General features: G+C 45.9%; 1 protein-coding gene across 1 annotated transcript in view; it reads left to right on the top strand.

Moving 5' to 3' along the window:
- Window positions 1–12,093: 12,093 nt before the first annotated feature.
- pdzd8 (PDZ domain containing 8) overlaps window positions 12,094–24,439 on the top strand; it is a 108,097-nt gene continuing 95,751 nt past the window's right edge. The window contains exon 1 of the mRNA XM_056292003.1: window positions 12,094–13,104. Coding sequence (XP_056147978.1) covers window positions 12,209–13,104 — 896 coding nt within the window. The 5' untranslated portion in view covers window positions 12,094–12,208. The remainder of the gene's footprint in view (window positions 13,105–24,439) is intronic.

A 24,439-nucleotide genomic window follows, 5' to 3' on the forward strand; every position in this document is an offset into this window, starting at 1 on the left:
AGAAACACACATCCCCCAAATACTACACACCACCAGTACAGAAACACACATCCCCCAAATACTACACACCACCAGTACAGAAACACACATCCCCCAAATACTACACACCACCAGTACAGAAACACACATCCCCCAAATACTACACACAACCAGTACAGAAACACACATCCCCCAAATACCACACACCACCAGTACAGAAACACACATCCCCCAAATACCACACACCACCAGTACAGAAACACACATCCCCCATATACCACACACCACCAGTACAGAAACACACATCCCCCAAATACCACACACCACCACTACAGAAACACACATCCCCCAAATACTACACACCACCAGTACAGAAACACACATCCCCCAAATACTACACACCACCAGTACAGAAACACACATCCCCCAAATACTACACACAACCAGTACAGAAACACACATCCCCAAATACTACACACAACCAGTACAGAAACACACATCCCCCAAATACTACACACAACCAGTACAGAAACACACATCCCCCAAATACTACACACAGCCAGTACAGAAACACACATCCCCCAAATACTACACACCACCAGTACAGAAACACACATCCCCCAAATACTACACACCACCAGTACAGAAACACACATCCCCCAAATACTACACACCACCACTACAGAAACACACATCCCCCAAATACTACACACCACCAGTACAGAAACACACATCCCCCAAATACTACACACCACCACTACAGAAACACACATCCCCCAAATACTACACACCACCAGTACAGAAACACACATCCCCCAAATACTACACACCACCCGTACAGAAACACACATCCCTCAAATACTACACACCACCAGTACAGAAACACACATCCCCCAAATACTACACACCACCAGTACAGAAACACACATCCCTCAAATACTACACACAAGCAGTACAGAAACACACATCCCCCAAATACTACACACCACCACTACAGAAACACACATCCCCCAAATACTACACACCACCAGTACAGAAACACACATCCCTCAATTACTACACACCACCAGTACAGAAACACACATCCCTCAAATACTACACACAACCAGTACAGAAACACACATCCCTCAATTACTACACACCACCAGTACAGAAACACACATCCCCCAAATACTACACACAACCAGTACAGAAACACACATCCCTCAATTACTACACACCACCAGTACAGAAACACACATCCCCAAATACTACACACCACCAGTACAGAAACACACATCCCCCAAATACTACACACCACCAGTACAGAAACACACATCCCCCAAATACTACACACCACCAGTACAGAAACACCCCCCCCCAAATACTACACACCACCAGTACAGAAACACACATCCCCCAAATACTACACACCACCAGTACAGAAACACACATCCCCCAAATACTACACACCACCAGTACAGAAACACACATCCCTCAAATACTACACACAGCCAGTACAGAAACACACATCCCCCAAATACTACACACAGCCAGTACAGAAACACACATCCCCCAAATACTACACACCACCACTACAGAAACACACATCCCCCAAATACTACACACCACCAGTACAGAAACACACATCCCCCAAATACTACACACCACCAGTACAGAAACACACATCCCCCAAATACTACACACCACCAGTACAGAAACACACATCCCCCAAATACTACACACCACCAGTACAGAAACACACATCCCTCAAATACTACACACCACCAGTACAGAAACACACATCCCCCAAATACCACACACCACCAGTACAGAAACACACATCCCCCAAATACCACACACCACCGGTACAGAAACACACATCCCCCAAATACCACACACCACCGGTACAGAAACACACATCCCCCAAATACCACACACCACCAGTACAGAAACACACATCCCCCAAATACCACACACCACCACTACAGAAACACACATCCCCCAAATACCACACACCACCAGTACAGAAACACACATCCCCCAAATACTACACACCACCAGTACAGAAACACACATCCCCCAAATACTACACACCACCAGTACAGAAACACACATCCCCCAAATACTACACACAACCAGTACAGAAACACACATCCCCCAAATACTACACACAACCTGTACAGAAACACACATCCCCAAATACTACACACAACCAGTACAGAAACACACATCCCCCAAATACTACACACAACCAGTACAGAAACACACATCCCCCAAATACTACACACAACCAGTACAGAAACACACATCCCCCAAATACTACACACAACCAGTACAGAAACACACATCCCCCAAATACTACACACAACCAGTACAGAAACACACATCCCCCAAATACTACACAAGTACAGAAACGCACATCCCCCAAATACTACACACCACCAGTACAGAAACACACATCCCCCAAATACTACACACAACCAGTACAGAAACACACATCCCCCAAATACTACACACAACCAGTACAGAAACACACATCCCCCAAATACTACACACAACCAGTACAGAAACACACATCCCCCAAATACTACACACCACCAGTACAGAAACACACATCCCCCAAATACTACACACAACCAGTACAGAAACACACATCCCCAAAATACACACAACGAGTACAGAAACACACATCCCCAAAATACACACAACGAGTACAGAAACACACATCCCCAAAATACACAACAAGTACAGAAACACACATCCCCAAAATACACACAAAAAGTACAGAAACACACGTCACCAAAATACACACAACAAGTACAGAAAAACACATCCCCAAAATATACACAACGAGTACAGAAACACAAATCCCCAAAATACACACAAGTACAAAAACACACATCCCCAAAATACACACGAGTCCAGAAACACACATCCCCAAAATACACAACTAGTACAGATACACACATCACCAAAATACACAACTAGTACAGAAACACACATCAACAAAATACTCAACAAGTACAGAAACACACATCACCAAAAATACACAAGTACAGAAACACACATCACCAAAATATACACAAGTACAGAAAGACGTTAAGAGCCAATTTAGTTTCTAAAACAAAGCCACGCAATTTTAATGAGGGCGCAACTGCTCAGCAATCCACGGAAGAACTGTCGTCAGTCTCTTCAGTTAAAAGTAAATGTTAACAAATGTTAATACACACACCATACGTCTCTTGATGCTAGCGCGGGCTGAAGACCTGTAGTGGAGGCGCGGCGGCGTGTCTGTAGATGTGACTTAGGACTTGAAGTGAAGTGTGTCTGTAGATGTGACTCATGACTCGATGTGAAGTGTGTCTGTAGATGTGACTTAAGACTTGAAGTGAAGTGTGTCTGTAGATGTGACGTATGACTTGAAGTGAAGTGTGTCTGTAGATGTGATTTATGACTTGAAGTGCAGTGTGTCTGTAGATGTGACTTAAGACTTGAAGTGAAGTGTGTCTGTAGATGTGACTTATATAGCGGTGTGTCTGTAGATGTGACTTATGACTTGAAGTGAAGTGTGTCTGTTGATGTGACTTATGACTTGAAGCGAAGTGTGTCTGTAGATGTAACATGACTTGAAGCGAAGCGTGTCTGTAGATGTGACTTATGACTTGAAGCGAAGTGTGTCTGTAGATGTGACTTATGAGTTGAAGTGAAGTGTGTCTGTAGATGTGACTTATGACTTGAAGTGAAGTGTGTCTCTAAATGTGACTTATGACTTGAAGCGAAGTGTGTCTGTAGATGTGACTTAAGAATTGAAGTGAAGTGTGTCTGTAGATGTGACTTATGACTTGAAGTGAAGTGTGTCTGTAGATGTGTCTTATGACTTGAATTGAAGTGTTTCTGTAGATGTGACTTATGACTTGAAGTGAAGTGTGTCTGTAGATGTGACTTATGACTTGAAGTGAAGTGTGTCTGTAGATGTGACTTATGACTTGAAGTGAAGTGTGTCTGTAGATGTGACTTATGTCTTGAAGTGAAGTGTGTCTGTAGATGTGACTTACGACTTGAAGTGAAGTGTGTCTGTAGATGTGACTCATGACTCGATGTGAAGTGTGTCTGTAGATGTGACTTATGACTTGAAGTGAAGTGTGTCTGTAGATGTGACTTAAGACTTGAAGTGAATCAGTGTGTCCGTAGATGTGACTTATGATTTGAAGTGAAGTGTGTCTGTAGATGTGACTTATGTCTTGAAGTGAAGTGTGTCTGTAGATGTGACTTATGTCTTGAAGTGAAGTGTGTCTGTAGATGTGACTTATGACTTGAAGTGAAGTGTGTCTGTAGATGTGACTCATTGACTCGATGTGAAGTGTGTCTGTAGATGTGACTTATGACTTGAAGTGAAGTGTGTCTGTAGATGTGACTCATTGACTCGATGTGAAGTGTGTCTGTAGATGTGACTTATGACTTGAAGTGAAGTGTGTCCGTAGATGTGACTTAAGACTTGAAGTGAAGTGTGTCTCTAAATGTGACTTATGACTTGAAGCGAAGTGTGTCTGTAGATGTGACTTAAGAATTGAAGTGAAGTGTGTCTGTAGATGTGACTTATGACTTGAAGTGAAGTGTGTCTGTAGATGTGTCTTATGACTTGAATTGAAGTGTTTCTGTAGATGTGACTTATGACTTACAGTGAAGTGTGTCTGTAGATGTGACTTATGACTTGAAGTGAAGCGTGTCTGTAGATGTGACTTATGACTTGAAGTGAAGTGTGTCTGTAGATGTGACTTATGTCTTGAAGTGAAGTGTGTCTGTAGATGTGACTTACGACTTGAAGTGAAGTGTGTCTGTAGATGTGACTCATGACTCGATGTGAAGTGTGTCTGTAGATGTGACTTATGACTTGAAGTGAAGTGTGTCTGTAGATGTGACTTAAGACTTGAAGTGAATCAGTGTGTCCGTAGATGTGACTTATGATTTGAAGTGAAGTGTGTCTGTAGATGTGACTTATGTCTTGAAGTGAAGTGTGTCTGTAGATGTAACTTATGTCTTGAAGTGAAGTGTGTCTGTAGATGTGACTTATGACTTGAAGTGAAGTGTGTCTGTAGATGTGACTCATTGACTCGATGTGAAGTGTGTCTGTAGATGTGACTTATGACTTGAAGTGAAGTGTGTCTGTAGATGTGACTCATTGACTCGATGTGAAGTGTGTCTGTAGATGTGACTTATGACTTGAAGTGAAGTGTGTCCGTAGATGTGACTTAAGACTTGAAGTGAAGTGTGTCCGTAGATGTGACTTATGACTTGAAGTGAAGTGTGTCCGTAGATGTGACTTATGACTTACAGTGAAGTTTGTCTGTAGATGTGACTTATGACTTGAAGTGAAGTGTGTCTGTAGATGTGACTTATGACTTACAGTGAAGTGTGTCTGTAGATGTGACTTATGACTTACAGTGAAGTTTGTCTGTAGATGTGACTTATGACTTGAAGCGAAGCGTGTCTGTAGATGTGACTTATGACTTGAAGCGAAGTGTGTCTGTAGATGTGACTTATGAGTTGAAGTGAAGTGTGTCTGTAGATGTGACTTATGACTTGAAGTGAAGTGTGTCTCTAAATGTGACTTATGACTTGATGTGAAGTGTGTCTGTAGATGTGACTTATGACTTGAAGTGAAGTGTGTCTGTAGATGTGACTTATGACTTGAAGTGAAGTGTATCTGTATATGTGTCTTATGACTTGAATTGAAGTGTGTCTGTAGATGTGTCTTATGACTTGAAGTGAAGTGTGTCTGTAGATGTGACTTATGTCTTGAAGTGAAGTGTGTCTGTAGATGTGACTTATGACTTGAAGTGAAGTGTGTCTGTAGATGTGACTTATGACTTGAAGTGAAGTGTGTCTGTAGATGTGACTTATGACTTGAAGTGAAGTGTGTCCATAGATGTGACTTATGACTTGAAGTGAAGTGTGTCTGTAGATGTGACTTATGACTTGAAGTGAAGTGTGTCTGTAGATGTGACTTAAGACTTGAAGTGAAGTGTGTCTGTAGATGTGACTTAAGACTTGAAGTGAAGTGTGTCTGTAGATGTGACTTATGACTTGAAGTGAAGTGTGTCTGTAGATGTGACTTAAGACTTGAAGTGAAGTGTGTCTGTAGATGTGACTTATGACTTGAAGTGAAGTGTGTCTGTAGATGTGACTTAAGACTTGAAGTGAAGTGTGTCCGTAGATGTGACTTATGACTTGAAGTGAAGTGTGTCTGTAGATGTGACTTAAGACTTGAAGTGAAGTGTGTCTGTAGATGTGACTTAAGACTTGAAGTGAAGTGTGTCCGTAGATGTGACTTATGACTTGAAGTGAAGTGTGTCTGTAGATGTGACTTAAGACTTGACGTGAAGTGTATTTCTGGATATGACCTACGCATTTGTCCTATTTTACATACTTTCACCCACTGTGAAATGAGACACCGTCCACCCCCCCGCCGTCACCATGCCAACGCTGTTATGGTTAGTGGCCTGATGGGTGGCGCCCTTACAAAAAAAGTAGTTTATTCACTATTAGTACACTTATTTTAAACTAAAAATCGGTGAGTATACTTTCAGTTTACTTTTTAAGTACTTATCAGAGATATACTAAACAAAATTATACTTAAGTATACTGGCAAGTATACTACTAGTACAGACACTTGAGCTTTACTTGAAGTTTACTGAAGTTTACCTAATAAAATACACTTCAGCTATACTATTTTTTGTAAGTTCTGATGTAAATACCAGCTTAATTATAATTAGTGAATCTCACATTCGTCATTTAAAGTGTTCAAAGTTAACATGCGGATGTTGCTGGAACAATTTGACAGTTTAAACTGTCGGTTAAAGGCCTCGTTTTGGTCGAGCTTTCTTCTCGTTGCCTTCCTGGAAATAAGATGGAATGATACCTGGAAATAAGATGGAATGATACCTGGAAATAAGATGGAATGATACCTGGTCCCTGGAAATAAGATGGAATGATACCTGGAAATAAGATGGAATGATACCTGGAAATAAGATGGAATGATACCTGGAAATAAGATGGAATGATACCTGGTCCCTGGAAATAAGATGGAATGATACCTGGAAATAAGATGGAATGATACCTGGTCCCTGGAAATAAGATGGAATGATACCTGGAAATAAGATGGAATGATACCTGGTCCCTGGAAATAAGATGGAATGATACCTGGAAATAAGATGGAATGATACCTGGAAATAAGATGGAATGATACCTGGTCCCTGGAATTAAGATGGAGTGATACCTGGTCCCTGGAAATAAGATGGAGTGATACCTGGAAATAAGATGGAGTGATACCTGGAAATAAGATGGAGTGATACCTGGTCCCTGGAAATAAGATGGAATGATACCTGGAAATAAGATGGAATGATACCTGGTCCCTGGAAATAAGATGGAATGATACCTGGAAATAAGATGGAATGATACCTGGAAATAAGATGGAATGATACCTGGTCCCTGGAAATAAGATGGAATGATACCTGGAAATAAGATGGAATGATACCTGGAAATAAGATGGAATGATACCTGGAAATAAGATGGAGTGATACCTGGTCCCTGGAAATAAGATGGAATGATACCTGGAAATAAGATGGAATGATACCTGGAAATAAGATGGAGTGATACCTGGTCCCTGGAAATAAGATGGAATGATACCTGGAAATAAGATGGAATGATACCTGGAAATAAGATGGAATGATACCTGGAAATAAGATGGAGTGATACCTGGTCCCTGGAAATAAGATGGAATGATACCTGGAAATAAGATGGAATGATACCTGGTCCCTGGAAATAAGATGGAGTGATAAAAGTGGAAAAGAGCTACACGGAGCCACAGAAATGCCGGCAGTTTAGAAACTATTTCCTACGTAGCCTGTTGGGACTAACAGTTGATGTGCTTTAGAAACAGCGCCTTGAAAAAAGTTGGAGGTGGCCAACTAGTGGCCTTTTAAGGTATTGCAGCAGGGCCGTCCATTTTAATATGACAAACGTTTGACGAAGAAAGTTATGAGAACTGCACCGTTAGACGGGGGCAAATACCATTTTATACTTCAGTAGTATAACAGTAGTATTAGCAAAGTATGTGAGAAGGCCAATGATACTGTAGCGAAGTCGCTACCCCGTCAGAATTGTGCCAATTGTCCTGCTTTACCCATCAGGCACTGCGTGCAGATTGTCAGTTGTTATTAAATGTTTTGTAAGTGTTTTATGTGGTTTTATGTGTTTATGTGATTACTATTTGTTGTGGTGTAATTGTAGGTGTCATTCTGTTGTGTTGTGTAACCTTGGAACTGAAACCCTGAACAACTTTGTTGTTCGAGTAGATGACCGCCATGTATTGTGTCACATTTTGTGAGATCTCGTTTCTGTGTGAGTTCAATAAAGGGGCTACAAAGTGATCTTTGTCGTTACTTCTGCGTTCGCCATAAGACGTTAGTATCAGTGACACAGTAGTAGCATATAATCACATTGTAGCATCAAAGCAAGACAGTGTATCAGTATAATTCGTTAGTATAATGGTGATTTACATATGATTATATATTGTAATCGGTTTCTATAGTTTATTGTTTTGTTTGCTGTGAACTGGCTTCCATACATGACCGTTACCTTTGGAAAAACAAAGGGATTCTATTAAATTATAAAGTTTTTTTTAACCAACAAAAACATAGTTTAACAGATTTTACGTCAGTAAAGGCATATTTATCCTCTATCCACTCAGCCCAAATAAGGCATACATTTTTTTGTTTTGGTGTACCCCAGGAATGATACCCTGCACCATATTGTAGTGTAAACTCCTAATATGACATGTTAGCCCCTAGCTAGCTAACGGGTCTGACCCTTTAGCCGAGCGGTTAGTGACGTCGCCTTGTGGTGCAGTACACCCCGTATCGAATCCCGCACCGGGCAAGAAAATAACCGTTTACATTGGTGGCAGCGGCGGGATCCGGAAGTGTGCAGATCCTCAGAAGTCTCTTCGGAGCGCGGGAATAACAAAGCGCGAGGGCGCGCTTCCGGGGAGGGTGACGACTGTAAACTACTAATAAGACACGTTAGCCCCTAGCTAACGGGTCTGACCCTTAAGCCGAGCGGTTAGCGATGCCGCCTTGTGGTGCAGGACACCCCGTATCGAATCCCGCACCGGGCTAGAAAATAACCGGTTACAGTAGTTTAAGACTAGCAGGAGAAGAAACGTCATTGAACCCACTGTCACCCAAAGAGGATCCAGCAGAACATCTGCACAACCTGTTGTGTGCTGCGCCACTTGAGCAGAGAAGGCCTCCCCACCACACTTCCATGAGGCGCTAATCGATCATGTTACTCATGTGTTGTGGCGGTCAGTTCCTGCGGCGTCCTGCAGGGCGCTGCAGCTGGCGCGCTGCTGACACTAGTAGCAGGGGTCTTCTCAGGGGTCAAAACAAGCGACGCCTGTCATCAAACTACAAGCTGCTGCAGGGTTGAGTTCGTAAGTGCCAGAGTCCTCTAGGGTTGTCAAGACGACTCCTCACTCCACAGTATCACTGAACAGGGCTTCCACACTCTCTCTCTCTCTCTCTCTCTCCCCCTCTCTCTCTCTCTCTCTCTCTCTCTCTCTCTCTCTCTCTCTCTCTCTCTCTCTCTACTCATATATTTTCGGAATGTGTGTGTGTGTGGTGTTAGGGTGTGTGTGTTAGTTAGATGACTCTGAGCATCTTTGATTTTTTTCACCTATATAAAAAAAAATTTCTGGGACTTAGAAATGTTTGGGCATTATGCAAAATAAATGCATTTTTGCAAAAATGCACCTATGATCCTCATTTTTTTTTGGAGGTGGTAGGTATTGTTCCAGAGAGGACCAGAAAAATAGCAGAAAATTAAAATAATTATAATAATTATGCATAATTATGCAAAATATGCATTTTTCTAAAAATGGCTAAAAACCACTTTTCTCGGCATTTCGGATGATTCTGAGCATTTGGGGGGAGGGAGTTGGAGTGGGGGGGTTTAGGGGCAGGCGGTTAGCTGGCAGGATGAAGAGGAGGAGGGAGCTTTAGACGGGTGGAGAACCAAACCGCTACATTGTAGCGGGGTTCTTCTAGTATATATATATATATATATATATATATATATATATACAACCGCCTACCAAAAGATGTTTTCTACGGGGAACTGTGCCAAGGAAAAAGGAAGCAGGAAGGCCAGAAGCTACACTTCAAAGATGTGCTCTAGTGCTACATGATGGTCTATGGCCTATACAGCGGCTTGCGAAACCTCATAAAGGTGCTTGGAAAGTCTGTGTTATCAAAAGCCTCCCTATATTGCTACACAAGGCAACAGAAACTTTTAATAAATGCTATAAAGTAGTTAGTACCCCAAAACAGGAATAATTAAACCAATTTAGTGGCAGCAGCATGCAGAGTGGAAGAGAGTAGGAATGGAGGGAATGTTGAGAGGAAACAACACAGTGAGGAGATAAGAGGATATGATGACGATGAGAACGACAGAGAGAAATAGAGATGAACCTGCTTGACCGACCAAGCCGGAGCGGTAACACGGGGATTCGAACCGGCGATCCCCCGTGTTGGTAGGCAACGGAATAGACCGCTACGCCACCCGGACATCAGTTTTGTTTTAATCTGCTGGAAGACATCAGTGCATGTGTGTGCCAGAAATACATATATATATATATATACATATATATATACATATATATATATATATATATATATATGTATATATATATGTATAGTAGGAATTCGGGGGACAACGCAACCACAGAAAGTGCCGCGGCCGGGAAGCGAACCCGTACCGCCCGCACCGCATGAGACATCGCTAACCGCTCGACTAAAGGGTCAGACCCGCCAGCCAGCGGCCAGCGTGTCTTCTTATCCATGCACGTTACAATGTATATATCTATATATATATCTATATATATATATATATATATATATATATATATATATATATATATATATATATATATATATATATTTATATCCTAGAAGAACCCCGCTACAATGTAGCGGTTTGGTTCTCCACCCGTCTAAAGCTCCCTCCTCCACTTCATCCTGCCAGCTAACCGCCTTCCCCCTGCCCCTAAACCCCCCCCCACTCCAACTCCCTCCCCCCAAATGCTCAGAATCATCTGAAATGCCGAGAAAAGTGTTTTTAGCCATTTTTAGAAAATGCATATTTTGCACAGTTATGCATAATTATTATAATTATTTTAATTTTCTGCTATTTTTCTGGTCCTCTCTGGAACAATACCTACCACCTCCCAAAAAAAGAGGATCATAAATACATTTTTGCAAAAATGCATATATTTTGCATAATGCCAAAACATTTCCAAGTTTTTATATAGGTGAAAAAAATCAAAGATGCTCAGAATCATGTGAAATGCCGGGAAAAGTGTTTTTTTAGCCATTTTTAGAAAACGCATATATTTTGCATATTTATGCATAATTAATTACGCATAATTAATGTTGTGCTATTTTTTATAGGTGACCCCCGATCATCCCCAATAACCTCCAAAAAGAATCAAGGCCCCAAGTGCTTTAGTTTGGCCGTTTATAGACTCTCACACAGACACACACCACACACCACACACACATTGTGAAAATACAGTAGATATATATATATAATATATACATATATAAGCCTGTTTCATGCTTGTACTGTCTCATAGAAAACTTACTTGACCAATTGGATTATTTTGCTCCTTATTTGGTTGAGCACTATCCCCACCGTTGAGTGTTTCTTTTAACAAAATAAATAAATGAATAAATAAAATAAATAAATATATAAATATATATATATATTTATATATATATAAGTGCTATGCCAGCTCCGTGCCATACAAGCTCACGTACACGTTGTGTGTATAAAAAACATAGCTATGCTCGGACGCCCCTAGATATGACGAGTGGATATTACCACGCCAGCCGCTATTTGCCTCTCATTTGTACAAACGCCGTGACGTACGAGCCTCCCCCCCTTCCGGCGGCGTCCTTTCGCTTTGTGCGATACGTTTTTGTTTTTTTGAAAAAGCGGTTGGCGTGACGTCATTACGCCGATGACGCAGCACGTTCGTCCAATCAGCTGAGTGGCTTGAACCCCGAGGAGAGGCGCAGATGATATGGCAGCTTTGTGAGCGACCAGGTGGAACGGGCTTTGTTAACGCGGCTCGCCGTCGGCGGCATGAAGACGCTGTGAGGTTGTGGCGGGGTCGCGTCCGGCAGACATGATTTATTTAATCCTCCTCTCCGCCTTGTCCGGGGGACTCATCACGCTGCTCTTCCAGCTCCTGCTCATTTATCGGAAGAGCCCGGAGCCCGTCGGCAGGACGGTGCAGTACGTCAGAGCGGTCCCTGATCCGGGGCTGAGGGACTATCTCAGTTTTAATAACCAGCCCGCCGAACCGGGCCAGCACCAGCAAGACGGCCCGGCGTCACCCGCCGCCGCCGCTACCAAGCAGCAGGAGGCCGCCTCCTCTCGGCAGCAGGAGGCGTCTGTCCCCGGCAGCAGCCCCAAACAGCAGCCGCCTTCCACCGGCGGCGAGCACCTCCACGTATCCAAAGCGGAGACGTGCCATTTCCTAAACGCCATCTTCCTCTTCCTGTTCAGGGAGCTGCGAGACACTCCCGTGGTCAGACACTGGATCACCAAGAAGATCAAGGTGGAGTTCGAGGAGCTCCTGCAGACCAAGACGGCGGGTCGCCTCCTGGAGGGGCTCAGCCTCAGAGACATCTCCTTGGGCAACTCGTTGCCCGTCTTCAAGACGGCCCGGCTGATGAAGCCGGTGCACCTGAGCGACGACGGCATCCCCGAGGAGCTCAACTTCGAGGTGGACCTGGAGTACAACGGCGGCTTCCACCTGGCCATCGACGTGGACCTGGTCTTCGGGAAGTCCGCGTACCTGTTCGTGAAGATGACCCGCGTGGTGGGACGGCTGAGGCTCCAGTTCACCCGCGTGCCCTTCTCCCACTGGTCCTTCTCCTTTCTGGAGGACCCGCTCATCGACTTCGAGGTCAGGTCCCAGTTCGAGGGACGGCCCCTGCCCCAGCTCACCTCCATCATTGTCAACCAGCTGAAACGGGTCATCAAGAAGAAACACACGCTGCCCAACTACAAGATCAGGTATGCTTAACCAGGAGCTTGAGGATGCTGAGCCAGTTCATGCTCAGTGCTGGTCCCAAGTCCAGGTGACTGGGTAGGCTTGTGTCAGGGAGAGCATCCAGCATAAAACCTTAGTTGTAGTAGTAGTAGTAGTGGTAGTAGTAGTGGTAGTAGTAGTAGTAGTAGTGGTAGTAGTAGTAGTTTATGGGTGCAAAGCTTATTTCAATCCTGTGAGGTGCTGCCAGGGATTTTGGGCCCTGTGAAAAGGGGTCACAGCAACACATTAGAACCCATGAGCTAAACACCTGTTCTAGCATTTGCTGAGGGCCCCCGCCTTTTCAGGGGTGACATGATGGTAATCACGTGCAGAGGCCGGCCACAGCAGACGCTTGTCATTTCTCCCTCCCATTCCCCACAGCTCATTTCTGGAAGCACCGGGCCATGTCTCTAACTCTGGGGTTCTCAATCAGGTCCTCGGGTACCCCCAGCACTGCTGGTTCTCTGTTATACCAGGCAGGACATTACATTCACCCGTTCCAGCTGTTCCAGCCTCCAGTCAGGGAGGCGTTAATAACCAGACCTGTTGGACCCGGAACAACAGGTGAATGTAGTGCACCACCTGGCAGAATAAAAAACAGCAGCACCGCTGGTACCTGAGTACCCGATTGAGAACCGCTGCTCTAACCCAACCAGCAACATGGGCCAGAAACTCCCGCGGCCCATAACAGCCATAAAGAGCGGTATTGGCTAATCTAATAATGTAATAGACCACAGTGTTTACTTTCTAATTTTCTGTTGTATTCTCAAGTGTAGGCCTACTTCTTCTTCTTCTTCTTTCGGCTTGTCCCCCGTTTCCCAGGGGTCACCGCAGCGGATCTGATAGTTTCCTTCAGTACCCTGTGAGGGCACAGCACCGATGGCGGTCTTGTCAAGCCGCATAATGATTTGGCAAAATGTTAACGTCGGATGCCCTTCCTGACACAACCACTAACCCTATGGATGGGGTAGGGGGTGTGTAGGCCTACTATAGGGACAAAATAATAAGTGAGGGGAAGCGACATTTTTAAAACAACATACCCGATCCCATTGTCATCACTGACAATGGGATCGGGTGGGGGCCAACATTGTTATGGAGTAGTTGGAAGCTGGTTTTAGAACGTAAGGACTTAATAAGTTTATAGTGGGCCATCGCAAGGTGACAGCCAAGTTGCTGCTATTACCAGAGGCTTAGGTTACTTATTAACTTGCTGCCAGGTGGTAGACTGGATTCATCCGAAAACAGTCCTGCGTCTGGAACAATATTGGACAAGGGTGAAACTAGAAAGGACCCAAAGTATGAGAAAAATTGTCTAATTTTGAGTGGAGCGCGGTTTCAGCAGTACAGAATTTTCAATAGTGAGTTCACTGTATGGTCATTTCAAAGACTGTGCAAAAAAACCCCATTCTGCTGGCTGCAGATGCATCACTATCTATACATCTGTATGGGCGGGCTGCAGGTAGCTGTCTCTTTCAGCAGTCAGCGTCAACATCTGTATGGGTGGACTGCAGGTAGCTGGCCCTTTCAGCAGTCTGCGTCAACATCTGTATGGGTGGACTGTTCAGCAGTTTGCATCAACATCTGTATGGGTGGACTGTTCAGCAGTCTGCATCAACATTTGTATGGGTGGACTGTTCAGCAGTCTGCATAAACATCTGTATGGGTGGACTGTTACGCAGTCTGCATCATCCTCTGTATGAGTAGACTGTAGATAGCTGTCTCTATCAGCAGTCAGCGTCAACATCTGTATGAGTGGACTGTAGGTAGCTGTCTCTTTCAGCAGTCAGCGTCAACATCTGTATGAGTAGACTGTAGATAGCTGTCTCTTTCAGCAGTCAGCGTCAACATCTGTATGGGTGGACTGTAGATAGCTGTCTCTTTCAGCAGTCAGCGTCAACATCTGTATGGGTGGACTGTAGGTAGCTGGCTCTTTCAGCAGTCTGCATCAACGTCTGTATGAGTGGACTGTTCAGCAGTTTGCATCAACATCTGTATGGGTGGACTGTTTGGCAGTCTGCATCATCATCTGTATGAGTGGACTGTAGGTAGCTGGCTCTTTCAGCAGTCTGCATCAACATCTGTATGGGTGGACTGTAGAAAGCTGTCTCTTTCAGCAGTTTGCGTCAACATCTGTATGAGTGGACTGTTCGGCAGTCTGCATCAACATCTGTATGGGTGGACTGTTCGGCAGTCTGCATCAACATCTGTATGGGTGGACTGTTCGGCAGTCTGCTTCAACATCTGTATGGGTGGACTGTAGGTAGCTGGCTCTTTCAGCAAGGCCACCCTGCCATTCACACAGACTGGCACCTGTTGCTAACGCAGCCACAGACACGAGTGTCCGTCTGTTACTGGGTTTGATAGAATTTCAAATGAGCAGTGCCAAAGCGTGACAGACACACACCACAGTCGTGCATTTCCAGCATTGTGATGTTTAACTTTTGCAGGGGCTGGTCCACACGTGTTATGGTATGTGGTTGTTAGTCAGCATAGTTCCAGCATTCCGCTGGCTTTGTGCAGCATGTAAACAACACATGAAGCGATAACACATTTCACGTTGAGGTTTTGTTGTTTGAAAAAGATTTTCTGTTTACCTAATGAGGATTGTTTTATACCAGTAAAAAAAAAAGTTTTGTTTTGTTTTTTTTCGGATTCCCCCCCTTCCCTTTTTTTTTTCTCCCCAATTGTGTCTGACCAATTACCCCACTGTTCCGAGCCGTCCCGGTCACTGCTGCACCCCTTCTGCTGATCCGGGGAGGGCTGCAGACTACCACATGCCTCCTCCACCCATACATGTGGAGTCTCCAGCCGCTTCTTTTCACCTGACAGTGAGGAGTTTCACCAGGGGGACGTAGCATGTGGGAGGATCACGCTATTCCCCCCAGTTCCACCCCCCCCCTGAACAGGCGCCCCGACTGACCAGAAGAGACACGGCCAATTGTGTCTGTAGGGACGCCTGATCAAGCTGGAGGCAACACGGGGATTCGAACCGATGATCCCCGTGTTGGTAGGCAACGGAATAGACCGCTACGCTACGCAGACGCCCCCTCTGCTCCTTATCAGTAATGGTGTGCATGACTAAATAGGTCGTTGCTGACTGTATGATCAGAGAGCACAAGATTTCTTTGTTTTATTAAGATACAACAAAACATAGCTATGACGTGTCTGACGAACACACAATCACCGCTCTCTCTCTGTGTAGGCTGGTCTCTCTCTGTGTAGGCCGTTCTCTCTCTCTCTCTCTCTCTCTCTCTCTCTCTCTCTCTCTCTCTCTGTAGGCTGTTCTCTCTGTGTAGGCCATTCTCTCTCTCTGTGTTGGCCATTCTCTCTCTGTGTAGGCTGTTCTCTCTCTGTAGGCTGTTCTCTCTCTGTAGGCTGTTCTCTCTCCGTAGACTGTTCTCTCTCCGTAGACTGTTCTCTCTCTCTCTGTAGGCTGTTCTCTCTCTCTCTGTAGGCTGTTCTCTCCCTCTCTGTAGGCTGTTCTCTCTCCGTAGACTGTTCTCTCTCCGTAGACTGTTCTCTCTCCCTCTGTAGGCCATTCTCTCTCTCTCTCTCTCTCTCTCTCTCTCTCTCTCTCTCTCTCTCTCTCTCTCTCTCTCTCTCTCTCTCTCTCTCTCTCTCTGTGTAGGCTGTTCTCTCTCTGTGTAGGCTGTTCTCTCTGTGTAGGCCACTCTCTCTCTCTCTCTGTGTAGGCTGTTCTCTCTCTGCGTAGGCCATTCTCTCTCTCTGTGTAGGCTGTTCTCTCTCTGCGTAGGCCATTCTCTCTCTCTGTGTAGGCTGTTCTCTGTGTAGGCCGTTCTCTCTCTGTGTAGGCTGTTCTCTCTCTGTGTAGGCTGTTCTCTCTGTGTAGGCTTTCTCTCTCTGTGTAGGCTTTCTCTCTCTGTGTAGGCTGTTCTCTCTGTGTAGGCCGCTCTCTCTCTGTGTAGGCTGTTTCATGAGACCACAAACACTCCATTGAACAGGCTCTTGCGTTGCTTCAGGCCCACTGGCGTGTTCCCATCAGCAGTGCTGTGGGGGATGTGGGGTCCAACTGAACCAAACAGGAGTTTCTCAAAATAGCTTGTTTGTGTGTGCATGTTTGTGTGTGCATGTTTGTGTGTGCACGTTTGTGTGTGCATGTGTGTTATTGGTAGCTGTAAAACCGCGTTCGCGCTGAGCGAGCGAGCGGGTTGAGATGATGTAATGGTGAACAGCGTTTGAGGACGGAGCGCTGGAACTTGGGATTTGCTCAGCGGCACAGATGGCACGCTGGGGGGGGGGGAGGGTTTGGAGAGCGGCCCGCTGGAGAGAATCCAGGCCATGCTGAACACTGTGTGACCGCACGAACCTACTGTGGGAATGTGGCGTTCTCAAACCGTCAGACCTACACCCTTCATGTAGCACCGCCCTGTCAGGGTGCCTCCGTCACAAGGTATGTTATTTTTGTGCGGAGTTGTTCTGCAGCTGTGTAGGTCAGTTTGGGGGGGGGGGTGTAAAGTGTGATTGAAAATGGGGGTTCATTTTTCGCAGGACAGTCCTGCCAGATGGGAACGCTCCAGAAGCCTTCATCATTACGTGCAAAACGGACATTTGCATGTTAATCTTTAGGATTGTAGCTTTTTTTTTTTTGTGTGGATTTTTTCCGCATTTGTACCCGGCCAATTACCCCACTCTTCCTGCTCCACCCCCTCTGCTGATCCGGGGAGGGCTGCAGACTACCACATGCCTCCTCCCATACATGTGGAGTCACCAGCCGCTTCTTTTCCCCTGACAGTGTGGCGTTTCACCAGGGGGACGTACCGCGTGGGAGGATCACGCTATTCCCCCCAGTTCCCCACTCCCCCCTGAACAGGTGCCCCGGCCGACCAGAGGAGGCGCTAGTGCAGCGACCAGGACACATACCCACATCCGGTTTCCCTCCTGCAGACACGGCCAATCGTGTCTGTAGGGACGCCCGACCAAGCCGGAGGCAACACGGGGATTCAAACCGCTGATCGCCATGCTGCGGTGTACGGGTCTCTCCGCACATCTGCCGGTACAGCTGAGAGACGCCTTCATGGTCCAGTCGTCCCTTCTCTTGTGTGTTGTGGCCCACACCGTGTTTAGCGCGGCGGGTTCCTGGGTCACGGTACAGGCCTTCCCTCCACATCCAGGTCGTCCTGCCTCCTCACTCAGATTGTTAATTCCCCAAAGACTGGACGCTTGTGCAAAACGCTGTGTGGAGGTGCAGCACAGATACCGCACACGGCTGTGGGCGTCGCTGCTTTAAGGAGGAGGAAGGAGCGTTGGCGCTGGCTAGTAGTACAGTATCATACCCGCATCTCTCTAATGGTCTTATGTATTGGCATTTAGCCATACAGATTTGCCGGCACGGCGGCGCAGTGGTTAGCGCGGTCGCCTCGCAGCAAGAAGGTCCTGGGTTCGAGCCCCGGGGTAGTCCAACCTTGGGGGTCGTCCCGGGTCGTCCTCTGTGTGGAGTTTGCATGTTCTCCCCGTGTCTGTGTGGGTTTCCTCCCACAGTCCAAAGACATGTAGGTCAGGTGACTCGGCCGTACTACATTGTCCCTAGGTATGTGTCGGTGTGGGCCCTGTGTGATGGCCTGGCGGCCTGTCCAGGGCGTCTCCCCGCCTGCCGCCCGGTGGCTGCTGGGATGGGCTCCAGCATCCCCGCCAGCTTGAGAGCAGGGTAATGCGTGGCTGTCAGCGTGATACACCGTTTTATTGTCTGAATTAACAACAAGAATCTATTAGCTAACATTCCTCTGACTCGTCTGAGGGAGTATTATTTGAAATCTTGTTTTGGCTTGGCGTTATATTATATATATATATGGTGTGGGGGACTCGGACTTGGATTCGTAGACATGGTGTTTTGCATGGCAGGCAGGTGCTGTGTAAATTTCCCTGTGACACAGGTGCTACTTCCCATGTCGGCCAGCGCCAACTGTGTTGTGGCCCACAGGGGCGATGGCCACCACCACGCTCCTGCCCGCGGCGGGACATATTTGCATAGCCGGCCGCTAGCTGAGGGTGGGTGGTGGCTGTCTGCTCTGCTGCCCCTGCCCTGGAGGAGTGTGCAGGGCACATGTGTTGTCTGGTGCAGACCGCTAGGTCCCGGTGGCGCCGCACTTTCCCTTAGTGCTGTTGTGGTTGGTCTCCATTACACGCCGAGAGGCGGTTTGTTCAGAGCGTCTGGTGGAGGGAGGGGTGGACCACGGATGGAGGCGGGTTCCGCAGCACCCGTAACGTGCTACACCTCTCCTGAAGGGGACATCTTTCTCTTTTCGGTCGTTCTGACTGTTTTCCATCCAGAACCGGCTGACCTGCCTTAAATCAGCGCCTGCTCAGTCTGTTGGGAATTACGACCGCAAACGAAGGCTTTGCAGATCTGGGCAGAGCGGACATGAGATTAGCGTACTTCTGCACGGTGTTGACCTTTGACCCCGGGGTAGTCAGCCGTGCCATCCTCGGAACATCAATTCCCGTTAACCTCAACAGAAACCTCTGGAAGTCCTTATCAAGCATGGGGCGTTGCTCCTCCAGGGAGGGGCTTCTCCTCTCTCCCAGATGGCACTGTTCTGGACTGCACAGTGCAGAAACACGGGAGAATTATAACGACCCCCCATGTACTTGATCCGAGAATACGGATTGATTATATTATTGGTAGGGCGGCACGGTGGTGCAGAGGTTACCGCGGTCGCCTCACAGCAAGACGGTCCTGGGTTCGAGCCCCGGGGTAGTCCAACCTTGGGGTGACTCGGCCGTACTACATTGTCCCTAGGTGTGAATGTGTGTGTGTGTGTGTGTGTGTGTGTGTGTGTGTGTGTGTGTGTGTGTGTGTGTGGGCCCTGTGTGATGGCCTGGCGGCCTGTCCAGGGTGTCCCACCTGCCGGCCAATGACTGCAGGGATAGGCTCCAGCTTCCCACGACTCCGAGATCAGGATACGCGGTTTGGATAATGGGTGGATGGATGTATTGGTAGTTGTTTTTACCAGTAGCATTTCTGTGCCAAATTGTTTGTTTTTTTTTCCTTCCAGTTTTTACTGATGCTCATGAAGATTTCTGTGAAATGTAAAAATATTGCTCTGGTAAACTGAGAGATTAGGATGGTCTTATTTTCCTTTCTGATTCTTTCTAAACCGCTCCAGTTTAATGTTAATATCTCTGCCAGGCAGTAACCTGGAAGGGATTATGTGTTGTGTGTGTGTGTGTGTGTGTGTGTGTGTTGTGTGTGTGTGTGTGTGCGTGCGTGCATGCAGATAATCTCACAAACTACTGGAACCATCAGCCTACATTTTTTTGTGCACAGTTATGGCTGTATGATGAAGAACCTCTCATGGTTGGGGTGATTAAAAACCTTGGAAAAATGTTTGTTTGTTCTCGCCATCACCGCTCTCTCTCCTCATTCACTCCCTAGCTCGCTCAACCAACGCTGCTTCCCGCCGCTGCTTCTTCCCGCCGCTGCTTCTTCCCGCCGCTGCTTCTTCCCGCCGCCGCTTCCCGCCGCCGCTGCCCACTCGGAGTCAACCGTGCGCATGCGCGACTCACATCTGTTGCGTCAGATCGGGCGGCTTTCGTGTCAAAACCAAAACATGTATCCAGGTATGAGTCCTGAAAGTAAACAATAATAATTTAATAATAATGATAATTTTATTTATATAGCACCTTTCTAAAACAATGTTACAAAGTGCTTCACAAAAACAAAACAAAAAACACAAAAAAACAAAAAACAGATAAAACCAGACAAGGCAGGAATAAGACTAAGATCAAATAAGAGTAAAATTAAAAACAGTAAAAATAAAAGCGCTTGTAAAAGCTTTCATAAAGAGTAAAGTTTTAAGACGAGATTTAATAGAAGCCAGAGACTTAGTTCGTCTTAGCTCAGCAGGAAGAGAGGTCCATAGTGTGGGGGCTCTAACAGCAAAAGCCGAGACCTGGGAATAACCAGCAGGGCTTCATATGCAGACCTTAATGGTCGAGGGGGGACATACCAAGTCAATAAGTCACAAATGTATAAAGGAGCAAGACCATTTGAAGCCTTAAAAGTGAGCAGTACAATTTTAAAATCAATTCGAAATATAACAGGGAGGCAAGCACAGGAGTGATGTGGTCATGCCTCCTTGTCCCGGTAATGAGCCGAGCAACGGCATTTTGTACCAACTGCAGACGGTGGAGGGAGCCCTTGCTGATACCAGAATAAAGTGCATTACAGTAGTCGAGCCGAGAAAAGATAAAAACGTGTACAACTTTTTGCAAATCGGCAATTGATAAAAACGACCTAATTTTGGAGATTAGCTTGAGTTGGAAAGAGCATGACTGAACAACATGTTTTACTTGATTGTCAAAACTGAGGTTAGCGCCGCTCTGGTGGCTGAGCGGAATAAACCGCCGTTCTTGCAACCCGCTCGTCATATAGCTGGGAGGTTCGTATCCCAGACTCGCCGTAACCGGTCACGGCCAGAGTGTCCACGGGGTAAGGCATTCGTTAGGCCACCCTTACCCGAGGGTTAGTGGGTGTAGATCGGTGTAGTGTTCAAGGACTCGTCGTTCTCCAGCGACCCCTCTGGCCCACCCGGGCGCCTGCAGCCAAGCAACTGAAAGCATTCTCTGTACGCCTCCTTCGCGGCCTGAAGGTGATGCAATCCATGCAAGGCTTCAGCGTGTAAAATAGCGAGAGCAGCCGACACGAGTCTGAAGGAAGCTGGTGTAACGACTATCTCCTTCCTGTGGAAACGTGAGCCAGGGGCGTTATTCGACAAGAGTTCCGGCCATATGCCATTGGGTTAATCGGGTGGGATAAGGGAAAAACTAGAAATACATTTAGAAGAGAAAAAAAACAGGTTAGCATCAAATATTACCCCAAGATTCCTAGCAGCCTGTTTAAGACTACCTGACAGACCACTAAGATTAGTAGCAAACAGACTGATGGAATTTTTGGGACCGAACAGAATGACCTCAGACTTATCATCATTAAATTTAAGAAAATTTTTGGACATCCAGCATTTAATGTCGATGAGGCAAGCTGTGAGATTTAATAGGGCGCTCGGATCAGTGGGTTTTAGTGGCATGTCTAAATTAGTGTCATCAGCATAAAAATGGTCGAGCATATCGTGATTTTGAATGACCTGGCCAAGGGGCAGCATGTATATAGAGAAGAGAGGGGCGCCAATAACTGAGCCTTGAGGGACACCACGACTCAACTGAGCCACTGAGGAGGTAGAGTTACCCAGAACAACAGAAAAAGTTCTGTTGGTGAAGTAAGAGTGTAATAAGTTAAGAGCCGAGTCCTTGATGCCAACCCAAGTCTCTAAGCGATGTAGGAGGATGTTGTGATCAACCATGTCAAAGGCAGCACTTAAGTCCAAAAGAACTAAAATTGTGCAGTCACCTCTGTCTGCATTCAGCAGTAGCTCATTAGTGACCTTAGCTAGAGCTGTCTCAGTACTATGAAGTGCTCTAAAACCAGACTGGAAACTATTAAAAACAGTATTTGCATCATAAAAGAAATCAACTGAGAAGAAATTACTCTGTCCAGAACCTTAGATAAAAAAAGACAATTTGGAGATTGGCCTATAGTAGTTACTTAGAGACAGGGGTTCTAAATTAGGTTTCTTCAGCAGTGGGTGAATGATGGCGTGCTTAAAACTGTCTGGAAAGAATTAGAAGAATAACGGGGCTGATAGTGGAAAATACCTCCTTGAGTAGCTTAGTGGGAATGATGTCTAGGATGCAGGAGGAGGAGCTCTCCAACACTGAAATTGTAATAGGTTGAAATTGGGTGAAAGAGACAGAATTAACATGGGGAATGGAACGAAAAGAGGCTGGCTGGATTTGGGACCTAATGTTCTCCACCTTGTTTACAAAATGAGTGAGAATTTTTTCAGACAACTCAACATCAGGTTCAAAAAGAGAAGTGGAGGGACCATTGATGACAGAATCGATCACCCCAAAGAGAACTTTAGGATTGTGGTTATTTCTCAATATTAGTTCAGAGAAGTACGCTGATCTCACATCCTTATTGCCATCTGGTAAATAAACATTTGGTTTTTAAGGATGTCAGTATATGTTAATTCGGACTTGTTGGCCTTCCATTGTCGTTCTGTTTTTCTACAAAGTCTTCTAAGGGCACGTGTGCGATCATTCAGCCAGGGGGGGATATTTAATTTTTGTTTCCTAGTTTTAAATGGTGCAATTTGGTCGAGGATGGATTGGCACTGATCATTGAATGAATTTAATAGTGCATCTGGATTGAGCGGTGATAAAAGGGATTAAAGGATGATGAATTAAAAGCATCACAGAATTTAACTGCAGAGCGTGTGTTGAGAATGCGAGTTCGTGTTTTAGGATGAGAAGTCAGTCGTGTCTCTTAAGTCAGCAAATCATTCAGGACAGGAACAGGAACACTTTATTTGTCATTTCATTTTGTGTACTTGCATACCTGAAATCAAACGAAATGCTGTTTCTCCACAACAGTGCAACACAAAGACAAAAACAGACTACCACATGTCTCCTCTGATACATGTGGAGTTGCCAGCCACTTCTTTTCACCTGACAGGGAGGAGTTTCACCAGGGGGACATAGCGTGTGGGAGGATCACGCTATTCCCCCCAGTGCCCCCCTCCCCCTGAACAGGTACCCTGACCGACCAGAGGAGGCGCTAGTGCAGCGACCAGGACACATACCCACATCCGGCTTCCCACCCGCAGACATAGCCAATTGTGTCTGTAGGGACGCCCGACCAAGCCGGAGGCAACACGAGGATTTGAACTGCTGATCTCCATGTTGGTAGGCAACTGAATAGACCGCTACACTACCCAGATGCCCCACGCTTCTTATTTCTTTAGCGTGAATGTTTTGGATGGCATCTTATGAGTAATGTGGAGAACACCATGTTTATTTTCATATTCCTCCAATATGGATCGACAGCGTTCCTTCTATCACAGTACACCTGTTCTAACTGTGTGTGAATACACACCGGTGTAGAATCTGTTCTGTCTCTGCAGACCTGTGTACAGAGACTTCTTTGGCATAGTCTAGTACTTGCACTATGTTTTGCAGACAGAAAGGCATTCTGATATAAATCGATGAACGGAACACCAGCTTTACATGCATGCATACTAAGAGAGATTTGATTTTGAGATATTTTATTGATCACCGTGGAGAAATTCCTCTCTACATTTAAGCCATCCTAGCTGTGTAGCTAGGAGCAGTGGGCTGCCGCCGTGCAGCACCCGGGGACCAACTCTAGTTCGTCTTGCCATGCCTCAGTCAGGGGCACAGACAGGAGTATTAACCCTAACATGCATGTCTTTTTGATGGTGGGGGAAACCAGAGCAGCCGGAG

The sequence above is a fragment of the Lampris incognitus genome, chromosome 13 (genome assembly GCF_029633865.1).
Source record: "Lampris incognitus isolate fLamInc1 chromosome 13, fLamInc1.hap2, whole genome shotgun sequence".
NCBI lineage: Eukaryota > Metazoa > Chordata > Actinopteri > Lampriformes > Lampridae > Lampris > Lampris incognitus.